The sequence below is a fragment of the Rhinatrema bivittatum genome, chromosome 1, assembly GCF_901001135.1.
Source record: "Rhinatrema bivittatum chromosome 1, aRhiBiv1.1, whole genome shotgun sequence".
NCBI classification, from domain to species: Eukaryota; Metazoa; Chordata; class Amphibia; order Gymnophiona; family Rhinatrematidae; genus Rhinatrema; species Rhinatrema bivittatum.
In genome coordinates, this window is record NC_042615.1 from 86,019,873 (window position 1) to 86,032,745 (window position 12,873).

Here is a 12,873-nt window from a genome sequence, read left to right on the forward strand (position 1 = left end):
GTAAGGACACTGATCGCAATACACTTCTACAATATCAGAGTTGTCACCCCCGGCCCCTGCGTGATAACATCCCGACGGGACAGTTTTTACGGCTTCGCCGCCTGTGCTCCACCCGTTCTGAATATATTATACAAGCTCGTACGATGTTCAGTCGCTTTTTGGAGCGCGGCTACCCGTATAGGGTGATTAAGAGAGCCTACAAACGGGCTCTATATGCTGACCGTGATTGGCTATTTAGTTCGGGGGCCAGCTCTCAAGATGATTCTAACAATTGCATACTTCCTTTCTCGATATTGGGGAGTGCTATAGCATCTATGATCAGACGGCATTGGTCTGCTTTAGCACTAACAGATCTACTACAGAGTCCCTTGCGTTTTACATATAAGCGCGGCAGGAACTTAAGGGACAGACTAGTACACTCCTCCTCATTTGTTGCATCATCCGAAAGCCCGGGGGGACATGGCCCATGTGGGCACTGCACCATGTGTAGCCACACCGCACAAATGACTGGGTTTACACACCCTACCACGGGGCAATTGTTTAAATTACGTTCTTCTTCTGACTGTCTTACCAAAGGCGTGGTGTATATTGCTAGATGCCCTTGTCCCCTTCTCTATGTAGGCAAAACTACACGCATGATAAAAACACGCATGATTGAACATTGCTCGAACATCCGCCTCCATAGAGTAGATGAACCCCTGGTCTCCCACTGGATTGACTGTGGCCACTCCATTTCTGACCTTAGCTTCACGGTTATTGAGGTGGTCCTCCGCCCTGCACGGGGTGGTGACTTTTCAATGCTCCTCGGCCGCCGCGAGCAGAAGTGGATTTTTACGCTTAATACCATGGTTCCCCATGGCCTTAATAAGGAGATTGAATGGAATCTGTTTTATTAGCTTGTCATGGGGATACCGCTGGGGATGGATTGTATGGGATCTGTTTTACTAGCTTGTCATGGGGACACTAATGGGACGGATCCGCTGACACCTGTGACTTTGACAGCTCTCGCGTGAGTTGTCGTGTTCGCGCCACATTTTATGTTTAAATAGCTGTCACCTGGGAGAGCCTGCGCGCTCCGGGTATCTGTTTAAAGGTATGTACCTGTTTGTTACGGTTGTACTGTGTAGCCAATATTTTTCACCATTCTAATTTAGACCCTTTTACCCTTAGATTTGACTGTACCCTTGGTCCCCCCCGACGCAGCCTGGCGAAACACGGGTCCGTGTCGGGGGACCTTCCTTTACATGGATGATTTGAATTTATGGAGTTGCCGATATGAACTCTCTTACCCTGTGATTTTGGAATTTATTAAAATACACCACTGATTGGTGATTTAACATTTATCCTGCACCAGCGTTTTGTGGGTAATTGAAGTCTCCCATTATTACCGCACTATCAATTTGGTTAGCTTCCCTAATTTCTTTTAGCATTTCACTGTCAGTCTCACCCTCTTGACCAGGTGGACAGTAGTATACTCCTATCACTATAGTCTTCCCCAACACACAAGGGATTTCTACCCATAAAGATTCAATTGTGCATTTAGTCTCATGCAGGATGTTTATTCTGTTGGACTCTGCCATCCCGGACATAAAGTGCCACAACGCTTCCTGGGTGCTCCTCTCTGTCATTTGCGATATAATTTGTACCCCGGTATAGCACTGCCCCATTGGTCTTCGTCTCTCCACCATGTCTCTGAGATGACAATTAAGTCTATGTCATCATTCACTGCTATACATTCTAATTCTCCCATCTTACTCTTAGACTTCTGGCATTAGTATATAAACATTTCAAAGTTTGTTTTTTGTTTGTATTTTCATTCTGCTTTTTAATTGAGTTTTCATATACAGGCACTTGGACTACTTTTCTTATTATTGGAACCTCACTGTCGGGATGCCTTAATTCTAATGCATCATTAGTATCCTTTGAAGATACCTCCCTCCGAACCATGTGCTGCTGAGCGACTGTCGGCTTTCCCCTTTGTTCTAGTTTAAAAGCAGCTCTATCTCCTTTTAAAAGGTTAGCACCAGCAGTCGGCTTCCACCCTGGTTAAGGTGAAGGCCATCCCTTCGGAAGACAGGGACAGGTTTCAGGGGGAAGCGGATTTGAGATGGGTGAGGGTAGGATTGACAGGAGCAGCAGGCCTTGGGCCCTGGGTATTCCCCCAGAAGGGAGGGGGTTTAATAGGGGGACCCCATTAATGGTGGCAGCGTGAGACCCCCTTATTTCCAGTTGGGGAAATGGGTGTTAGGTTTTGGTTCGAGTTAGTTAGATGGTTGGAGGTTTGTAAGTTGAGCACGGTTCAGGTTAGAAAAGTAAACATAACTTCACAAGGATGATATAAATCATTAATTCACTAATATGGAGCAGTGGTAGGAGAGGTACAAGGTGGTCCCTTAAATAGACATGCCATTGTATTTGTAAAATCACAGTGACCCAAGCAAATATAGTAACATTTAATGTTAGAGGGCTGACTTCCCCAATAAAGCGAAAGAGACTTTACACTTATCTAAGAATCAACACATCCACATAGCGATGCTGCAAGTGCCTCATCTTACTGACAAAGAAAATGCTAAATTAAAGAGAGATTGGGTGGGACAATTCGGCTTTGCATCCTATAAATCAAATAGTGGGGGGGGGGGGGGGGGGGGAAGGAAGCATTTTGATCCACAAAGCTCTCCCACTGACTATTCATAGGACACAGGTGGACCCAGAATGTTGAACTTTATTTATTTATGGAATGCACAATATATAAGAAAAAGATAACCTTGATTAATGTTTATGGGCCTAATCAAGTACAGGATAGCTTCTACTGCAAACTAGTGAGATATATCACATCATTTTTGGTTCAGTATATAGTGTCTGGGGGGAGGGGGGTGGACCACGTGCTTAAATCCTCAGCTTGACAGAAGCAGAGGCCTGTTGGGTCTCACAGAACAAAGGGAGGGTTTACAATTCATAATAATATTTTTGGGTTTAACTCATATTTGGCAGCAACAATAACCCTCAGGTAGGAATTACACATGTTTTTCTTCAACACATCACTCATATACCTGCATATATTTTTTTTTAATGCTTTGAAAGGTTGATTACCACTATTGGGATGACAGACATGTTGACGAATATAATTTCAAACATAGTCCTGTGCTCCTTCCTTGGAGTATAAGACCACCTAGGAATGGAGGAGGAGACAACTGGAAGATGAACCTCCCCCTGTTGGGTAGAGATGAATTTTTTAAAATGATCAACACAATGCTGTTAAGGAATTTTTTCAAATACATCACGAGGAAAACTACAGCCCAGCTCTCCTATGGGAAAGGCTTAAGGTGGTGCTCCGAGGAACAATTATCAGGTACAGCAGTCACCTTAAAAGGCAAAATGCCAAGAGTGAGATAACACTAACCAGGCTAGAGGCACAGCATAAACAAGCTGGTTCTAGGAAACTCTGGAGGGAACTGCAGAAATATAGGGAAGAACTGAGCAGACTCTAAGTGGCGCAGTAGAGAAATCCTATTTATTTCTTAAAACATATTAACAAGCATGGCAACAAGATCAGGGCCTTTATGGTGCAGTTGTTGTGAAAGAAATGAGCCAGTAACATGATCATGGTTATTCAAATCCCAACAGGGACACTCACATATCAAATTGGAGGCAACTTTCACAACTTTCTGCTCCCAACTGTACCAAAGGGAGGTCGGAATGGAACTCATTGAACTTCAGAAATACTTAAAGGGAATTCTCCTTCCAGGTTCTTATGGCCTGGATTGGCCACTGTTGGAAACAGGATGCTGGGCTTGATGGACCCTTGGTCTGACCCAGTATGGCATGTTCTTATGTTCCCCAGATCACAAAAGTGCAAAATCAGAAACCCAGCCTTTCCTCTGCATTCAGGCAGGCCAATCCCCTCCAGTGGGTTAGGTACCTCTGCCAGCAGATGAAGACAGAGCAAAAGCTGATGTCATGAACTCATTAGTGAGGAGTTTTCCTACTGGGTCAGTTTCCTCAGCATTTGGCTCTTCCCACTCAGATCTCTGGGGAGTTCTGTGAGGTGTTGAGGCAGTTCAGGCACCACAGGTTAGCAGCCATTTGGCTAGTCCTTGCTCCCAGGCAGCAGTTAGTTTGCACATTTTTTAGTGAGTGTTGTCGGTACATGTCTGCGCGCTTTATTGGGCGTCTACCTCCGCATGTCCTTATGGCACGTGTGTGGATGTCAGCGATTCTTTTGAACACACATTCTGTGCATTCAGGTTGGGCGTCCTTTCTGGATGCACATTTTGTGCGTCTAGCTTTGACATTCTTTTTAAGCATGTGTACCTGGATGCACATTTTGTGCGCCTTGTTTGGACGAGCATAGTAAACACGTGTACCTAGACGCATGTTTTTGCGTGTTCATTTTAGCTACGGGTAGCTGGATGCACATTTTGTGAGTCTACCTGGGCACATGTCTAAACCTCTGTCTTAGCGCATTACAACAAAACGAAGCATTTATCTATTTGTGATGCATGCCACATTAGGACAATACAACTGGAGCTTTCTACAAGCCTGGGTCAGCGATGCCTGGATGCTCGTGGGGATTTGACTCTGTCTGATTTTGCTAACTATGGTCCATCTCATCAGTCTGAAAGGAGTGGGGCCAAAAGCAACATGATGCGGGTGTCCCTTTCTTCAGTTGATCCACTGGCCGAGTCTTCAGGGGAGACTCGCTCTCAGGATGTCAAATTTGGGCCTATAGAGCCTGGAAGGGAGCCATCCTCCTTTTCCTGGGTGGAATTCTTCCAGGGATTACAGACCTTTCTGCAGGGGTGGTTGTCTGAGTCAACAATACTTACTAGTTTAGGTCTGTGTGCTCAGAGCTCTCCTGTGTCTGCCACCACAGTCAAGCACCGTGGTGCAGCTCGGTCTGACAAGTTTCAAATGCTTGCAGATCAAGATAACTACGTTGATGATGGCAGTGGCTCCCTCATTGAGGAAGGAAAGATTCCTCTAGATTTGGAGCCACATAGAACTTTTCTGTTTCTAACATAGAGAAGAGTTGCCGTGCCTGATCTCTCAGACTTTGAAGACCCTTGGAGTGGCTGGGGGTGACTCCTCGGGGGTGCAGAAGAAAGACTCCATTTTGGTCACCCAACTCAAGGCTTCATGTTTCTTTGCCCTCCTGGATGCAATTCAAGAGTTGATTGATCTAGAACAGAGTGCACCAGAGATGTTCTTTAAAGAGGGGTGCATCTTGGCAGGTGGTTGGCAGGCCAGAGAGCAGTTGCTTTTCCCTAAGGTGGATGCCTTGGTGTGTTCTGTCATGAAACGAGACACCATTCCAGTAGAGGGAGGTGCAGCATCTTAAGGATGCTCAGGATAAGAGAATTGAGGCTATACTAAAGCAGTGACAATGAACTTGAAAATTGCTTCTTGTTGTGCTCTGGTAGCACGAGCTACTTTGCATCATTCTCAAGACTCTGGCAGTGCCACTTCAGATAGCAGACCTATGATAGACCTATGATGCAGGCTGTGACCTCATTAGCACAGCTGCAAGAGGAATTTCTTCTGTTATAGTGGCTAGACGATGGCTGTGACTGTGCAACTGGTTGGCAGATACTATTTCAAAGTCCAATCTTACCAAGCTGCCCTTCAAGGACTCGCTTTTGTTTGGCAGTGAGTTAGAGAAAATGGCAAATAAATGATGGAAAGCTCAGGTCCTTTGCTTGCGAGTGGACAAGAGGCCGGTTTCCTGGACATTTCAAGCAAGTGGATGCTCTTGAGACTACCAGCGTTTTTGGTCTTATAGGGGAAGTTATTCCCAGAGAGCTTGTCTGTTCCACCGATTTCAGTCCTTTTGCCTCTAAAGGCCTGGAAAGGATGCATGCTCCAGAAGTGGAGCCCCATGATCATCTCAATGAAGATTTGTCAGCTCACCTGTTGGTGCAGGAGATAGGTGGGCACAATATCTCATTTTTAATCACAAGTGGGCCCAGATTACTTCAGATCAATGGATCCTCAAAGTGGTTTGGGACGTATATGTTCTAGAATTTCTTCGCATTCCTCCAGATGCCTTTATGATATCTCTATCCAACTCCTCTCAGAAGAGGGTAGAAGTGGAAGCTACATTATAAAGGTTGTTGGACCTGAAAGCTGTGATTCCTGCTCCTGAATTGCAGCAACATTTATGCCATTATTGCATTTACTTTGTCATGCCCAGGAAGGAAGGATCTTTTCGACCCATACTGGATCTCAAGAACATCAACCATCATTTATGAGTCATATATTTCAAGATGAAATGGTGCACTCTGTCATAATGGCAGAACAAGCAGGGTAATACCTCATATCTTTGGATCTCACAGAGCCGTATCTACAAATTTCCATTCATTGGGATCATCAATGGTTCCTTCGATTTGCCATTCTGAATCATTACCAGTTTCAGACCTTGTCTTTCAGGCTGGTCACAGCACCCAGGACCTTTTCCAAGGTCATGGTGATGGTAGCAGCAGCCCTAAGTAAAGATGAGATTCTAGTTCACCCCTATCTGGACAACTGGTTGATTTGAGCTAAGAGCGTGGAAGACAGTTTTTGTGCTTCTTGCAGGGTGGTTTCATTGCTACAGGACCTAGGCTGGGTGGTGAATTTGGCAAAGAATAATTTGCAGCCTTCTCAGACTTTGAAGTATCCTGGGGTTCACTTCGATACAAGGCAGAGGCAGAGTATTTCTGCTGGAAACTCAAATCCAAAAATTGATGGTTCGAGTTTGATCCCTGATGAACACTGTTCGCCCAACCATATGATCTTAGTTCCAGGTCCTGGAGTTGATGGTTGCCGTACTGAAAGTAGTTCTCTGGGCAAGAGCACATATGGAACTATTTCAGCATGTTTTGCTTTCCTGAGGGAACCTGCAGTCATAGAATTATGTGGTGAGGCTGCCCCTACCATTGAAGGTGAGGTCTCAGTTGAACTATTGGTTGCTAGGGATGTGAATTGTTTTTCAACGATTAAAATTATCGTCCGATAATGTTTATATCGTCTTAAATTGTTATAGAACACGATACAATAGAAATTCTAACGATTTATCGTTAAAAATCGTTAAATCGTGTTAGTGCGCACTAACTCGAGTTAGTGCGCACTAACTCCCCGTTAGTGCGCACTAACTCGATTTAGTGTGCACTAACTGAAAATGATACAAATAAACACTTTCCAGGTCACTGAAGGTCAGTTAGGAATGAATATGTATTCCTATTGGCTGGCTGCCCTCTTATCTATTGATGTTACCAAGGTTACCACTGAGGTGATGGTTGGGGGGATGGGAAATGGAACTGGAAACTAACGAACACCAACAGAAAATGAAACAAAGTGTTCACACTTCCCAGGTCAGTAAAGGTCACTTAGGAATGAATATGTATGTATGTATTCCTATTGGCTGGCTGTGCTCTTATCTATTGATGTTACCAAGGCTAATACTGAGGTAATGGTTGGGGGGATGTGAAATGGAAACAGTTGGAAGCTTGACAAAAAAAGTAATGTAATGATCAGCACTCACGTGACTAGAACTTGTTTGTTTATTATTTTTGTTAGCAGGCACCTGAAATGCTAGTGCATGTTGAATTTGCCAATCACTGTGCATTTTAGAAAGGTGGTCCTGGCTGGAACTGTACACAGTTCAAATATATGTAATTGATTGTTGGTAAGTGTATTTTTTAAGTAGCCACACTGGCACAAGTATGTTTACTTTTCCTCCTACTTAACTCACTAGCTCAGCTTTGTAAGAAGGGCTTCTCTGCTTGTGTGTTGTTTTTGTTTGGTGTGAGGAGAGCAGAAACATCAGATCTTTATTCAATCTACTACAGTCATCTCTTACAGTGCCCTATCCCTATTAATACCAGGAGTGTTGTGATCTTCCTGCACACAGTGCCCTAACCCTGATACCAGTCTGAGACAGCTCCCTCCCTGCATTACTAGTGAGAGGCTGGCTTCACAGACAGGGGGGGAGCTGCCTGACCCTCACTCCTGACTTCCCCCATGTCCCAGCTAGTGAATGGTGTGTGGGTGAGGGGGGGGGGGGGAGGATGGTGAAGTCTGAGACAGCTCCCTCCCTGCATTACTAGTGAGAGGCTGGCTTCACAGACAGGGGGGAGCTGCCTGACCCTCACTCCTGACTTCCCCCATGTCCCAGCTAGTGAATGGTGTGTGGGTGAGGGGGGGGGGGGAGGATGGTGAAGTCTGAGACAGCTCCCTCCCTGCATTACTAGTGAGAGGCTGGCTTCACAGACAGGGGGGAGCTGCCTGACCCTCACTCCTGACTTCCCCCATGTCCCAGCTAGTGAATGGTGTGTGGGTGAGGGGGGGGGGGAGGATGGTGAAGTCTGAGGCAGCTCCCTCCCTGCATTACTAGTGAGAGGCTGGCTTCACAGACAGGGGGGAGCTGCCTGACCCTCACTCCTGACTTCCCCCATGTCCCAGCTAGTGAATGGTGTGTGGGTGAGGGGGGGGGAGGATGGTGAAGTCTGAGACAGCTCCCTCCCTGCATTACTAGTGAGAGGCTGGCTTCACAGACAGGGGGGAGCTGCCTGACCCTCACTCCTCCGGGGTATTGTGATCTTCCTGCACACAGTGCCCTATCCCTGATACCAGGGGTGTTGTGATCTTCCTGCATGCAGTGCCCTATCCCTATTAATACCAGGAGTGTTGTGATCTTCCTGCATGCAGTGCCCTATCCCTATTAATACCAGGAGTGTTGTGATCTTCCTGCACGCAGTGCCCTATCCCTGATACCGGGATGTGTGCAAGAAGATCACAACACCCCCGGTATCAGGAATAGGGCACTGTGTGCAGGAAGATCACAACACCCCCAGTATCAGGAATAGGGCACTGTGTGCAGGAAGATCACAACACCCCTGGTATTAGGGATAGGGCACTGTGTGCAAGAAGATCACAACACCCCCGGTATCAGGAATAGGGCACTGTGTGCAGGAAGATCACAACACCCCCAGTATCAGGAATAGGGCACTGTGTGCAGGAAGATCACAACACCCCTGGTATTAGGGATAGGGCACTGTGTGCAGGAAGATCACAATACCCCTGGTATCAGGGTTAGGGCACAAGTTCTAGTCACATTGACTGATCACATTACTTGTTTTGTCAAGCTACCAACTGTTTCCATTTCCCATCCCCCATATACTGTCAGTAGGAAACTTGGTAACATGAATAAATAAGAGGGCAGCCAATAGGAATACATATTCATTCCTAAACTGACCTTAACTGACCTGAAAAGTGTCAAATTGTATCATTTTCAGTTAGTGCGCACTAACTCCCAGTTAGTGCGCACTAACTCCAGTTAGTGCGCACTAACTCGAGTTAGTGCGCACTAATCGTAAAAAACGATTTTTAACGATTTTTTAACTAAAAAATCGTGCCTAAGACGATTTTCTTGCCCTGCCACACGATTTCTATCATTAAGACGATATGGAAAACGATTCACATCCCTATTGGTTGCAGGGATTTTCCCTGGATTTGCCAGATTGGTTGGTACTCACAATAGATGTGAGCCTTCTGGGCTGGGGGACTCACTATCAGGAGTTGATGGTGCAAGGTTGCTGGAATGCAGAACAGCATGTTCTATGGGTAGCCAGTGTAGTTCTGCAAGTGTTTCAGTAAGTATTCTTGCGGCAGAGTTTTGTAAAATTTGGAGTGGTCTTATAGTTGTATATGGTAAACCCAGAAACAGTGTATTGCAGTAGTCTGTGCTTGCAAATATAAGTGCCTGAAGAACTGTTCAAAAGTTTGCTTGAGTTAGCAATGGTTTTAGCCTCCTGAGCTTTAGCATCCAGCAGCAAGATGTGAATCGTTTCCAGTTTTATTTTTTCATTTTACCAATCTTTTCTATCTGGCTGTGAACCATCTTGTCTGTACTCCACCATCCTGTGCAATTACAAATTACTCATCCATAGGTTTGAATTCACCTCTCTTCAGCTGTATCCATGTGGGTTTCTGAAGTAGATCTCTATACTTTCCACTGTATTTGTGCTTCTGCCAATTATCCTTCCTTGTTTACTTATCTGATTCTTTAAAGTACTTTTTCTCTTGTTTTGATAATTCTGTAGTTTCTTTCCCCTTGTGTGCTGATAGAATTTCAGTTAATTCCCTCTATTCGCCAGAATGATTTTCCAAGCTTAAGGACACCCATGATGCTTGCTTGCTTTCATATTTCAGCACTATTTGAGCATTAGTGTCCACACTGATGCTATTAAATATGCGTAAAGGCCTATTATGGTAGCTCTATATGTGTAATCAATTTCACTCCTAGTGAAACATGATAAATTTCTAATGAGGATGCTACTACCAATGAAATGGAATATAGAAGATTTACCAACCTTCACAAATCCTGTCCTAAATAGCATCTCCACAACTTGTCTTCCTTCAGGCTCCAAGGAGGCATGATGGTACCCAATACCTCTCATTGCTAATGTTTTCATTTCAGCACTCTTTCTTACTGATTTAGCACGATCAAACACCTTCTCCAAAGTCTGCAAAGAGAAGACAAAGTGTGCACATTACACTATATTTATAATTTATATGAGAAATATAAATATTTATATTATTATATTATATTATATATTATATTATATTATATTATATTATATTATATTATAGTTTTGTTGATTATATATTTATCTCTCTCTAATTGTTTCTTAGTTTAAATTCTGTACTGTCTTCCATTGCCCAGGTTTTACGCTCCCTGTTTAATGTAACTTTACTTTCTACCTTGATGTTAATTGGTTTCCCCTCAGTTACATTGTAAACCGGTACGATAAGACCTAGTCTTGAGCATCGGTATAGTAAAAGAAATTAAATAAATAAATAAATAAATAAATAAATAAATAAATAGAGCAGTGGTCATTATATTTACCCTAAAAATAGTAGTAGTTAATTGCAATATTATTTAACATAGTGTAGTGTAAAAAGTGCCATCTTATAACAATGAAATTTGAAAGAAACCTCATTCAGGGTAAAGCACCTCTGTTGACATGTATCTGCATGCCTGTTGCTGTGCTGCACATCTTAAAACCTAAAAGAAAACCTTTATTTAATTATGCTATCATGTTCTAAAACTAAGTCTTGTTTCTGAGCCACTACTATCCATATATTGGACTGTCTTTCCTCTTTTCCAGCAGAGTATATGTTTTGGAAGGGGATTTTTCTTCCGTTCTTTTGAGCTACACTGAAAATCCATAAAAGTATCATATACAGCATTGTTGAATGATTCTTTTGTTGCTCAGACAAAAGGTATCATACCCAGCAAACAGGCTATATAATAAGAGGGTGGTTTTAAAAAGGTGCTTTACCTGTGGAAATTGTCTGTGATAACATTGCTTGTCCGATATGTGGGTGAACATTAGGGATGTGCAGAGGAATGCCATACTTTACATTTGGGATTCGTATTCATCGTGGGCAGATACGTTGCATTCGGCAAGGGGGGCCCCCGATACTTACATGCATTATTTCTTATTCATTTCCCGGCTAAAATTGAATTAAGAACAACCCCCACCCTTCTGACCCCCCCAAGACTTACCAAATCTCCCTGGTGGTCCAGCGGGGAGTCCGGGAGCCATCTCCTACACTCACACCCTCGGCTGCCAGTATTCAAAATGGCGCCAATAGCCTTCTATGTCAAAGGGGCTACCGGTGCCATTGGTCAGCCACTGTCACATGGTAGGAGCAATGGATGGCCAGTGCCATCTTGTGCTCCTACCATGTGACAGGGGATGACCAATGGCACTAGTAGCCCTGTGACATAGTGAGGGCAAAGGCTATCGGTGCCATTTTGATTACTGGCAGCTGACGGCCTGAGTGCAGGAGATCGCTGGACCACCAGGGACTTTTGGCAAGCCTTGGGGACACTCCTGACCCCCACAAGATGGCGCCAGCCATCCATTGCTCCTACCATGTGACAGGGGCTGACCAATGGCACCGGTAGCCCCTGTGACATAGTAGGTCAAAGGCTATCGGCGCCATTTTGAATACCGGCAGCCGAGGGTGTGAGTGCAGGAGATGGCTCCAGGACCCCCCGCTGGATCACCAGGGAGTTTTGGTAAGCCTTGGGGGGGGGGGGTCAGGAGGGTGGGAGTTTGTTTAAATTGGCTCCTTTAGACAGCTGAATAATTTGGCGAAGATTCATTGTATTCATGGGGAATTCGATACGTTTCGCTTCCCCATGAATAAAACGAATATGGCCCTATACGTTGCAGATTACAAATATGTAGGAAACAAATGCACACCCCTAGTGAATGTATGTACATATGGCCTTGTATGCTCGGACTGAGCAGAGGCAGTGGGGGCGGTGTTGGGACGGGGTTTGTACTTATATGCATACTTTTGCATTTTCAAAAGTACGGTATGTGTGTAAAATTTCCTGAAACATTTCTAGGCATAACACAGCAGATGTATTGTGGGTGGCTAGTTTGGGTGAGAAGTTTCAAATTGAACTTATGCAGATAAATTTACTTTGAAAACTGATGTAACTTATGAGCATATTTGCCATCTAATTTATGTGAGCTGTTAACAAAATTACCATTTAAAATGTCTGTTCTGAACATTTTTTGATCCTTTTAAAACTGATTTACTGTTTTTGCTATTATTGTGCTACAATGATGGAATTTTAGTCATAATAATGACTGTGGAGAATATAAACTATCAAAAGATGTCTGTAAATCTTTTACAAATTATGTAACTGCTGTGGAGCCTTTATTCTGAGGGAAAGCATCTGGAAACTTAGAGCTTGCCCAATTTGTGCACAACTCTCGTCCTTGAAAATGGAGCTGACTGTGATTAAAGATCAATTAGCTTCAATTAAAAGAATTACACCCACATTGCATTACTCAGAAAATAATTCCCCAA

The 12,873-nt window shown here is 44.1% G+C and overlaps 1 protein-coding gene across 1 annotated transcript in view; it reads right to left on the minus strand.

Moving 5' to 3' along the window:
- DDX60 (DExD/H-box helicase 60) overlaps window positions 1-12,873 on the minus strand; it is a 444,355-nt gene that overhangs the window by 133,348 nt on the left and 298,134 nt on the right. Inside the window, 1 exon segment of the mRNA XM_029604155.1 lies at window positions 10,350-10,502. Coding sequence (XP_029460015.1) covers window positions 10,350-10,502 — 153 coding nt within the window.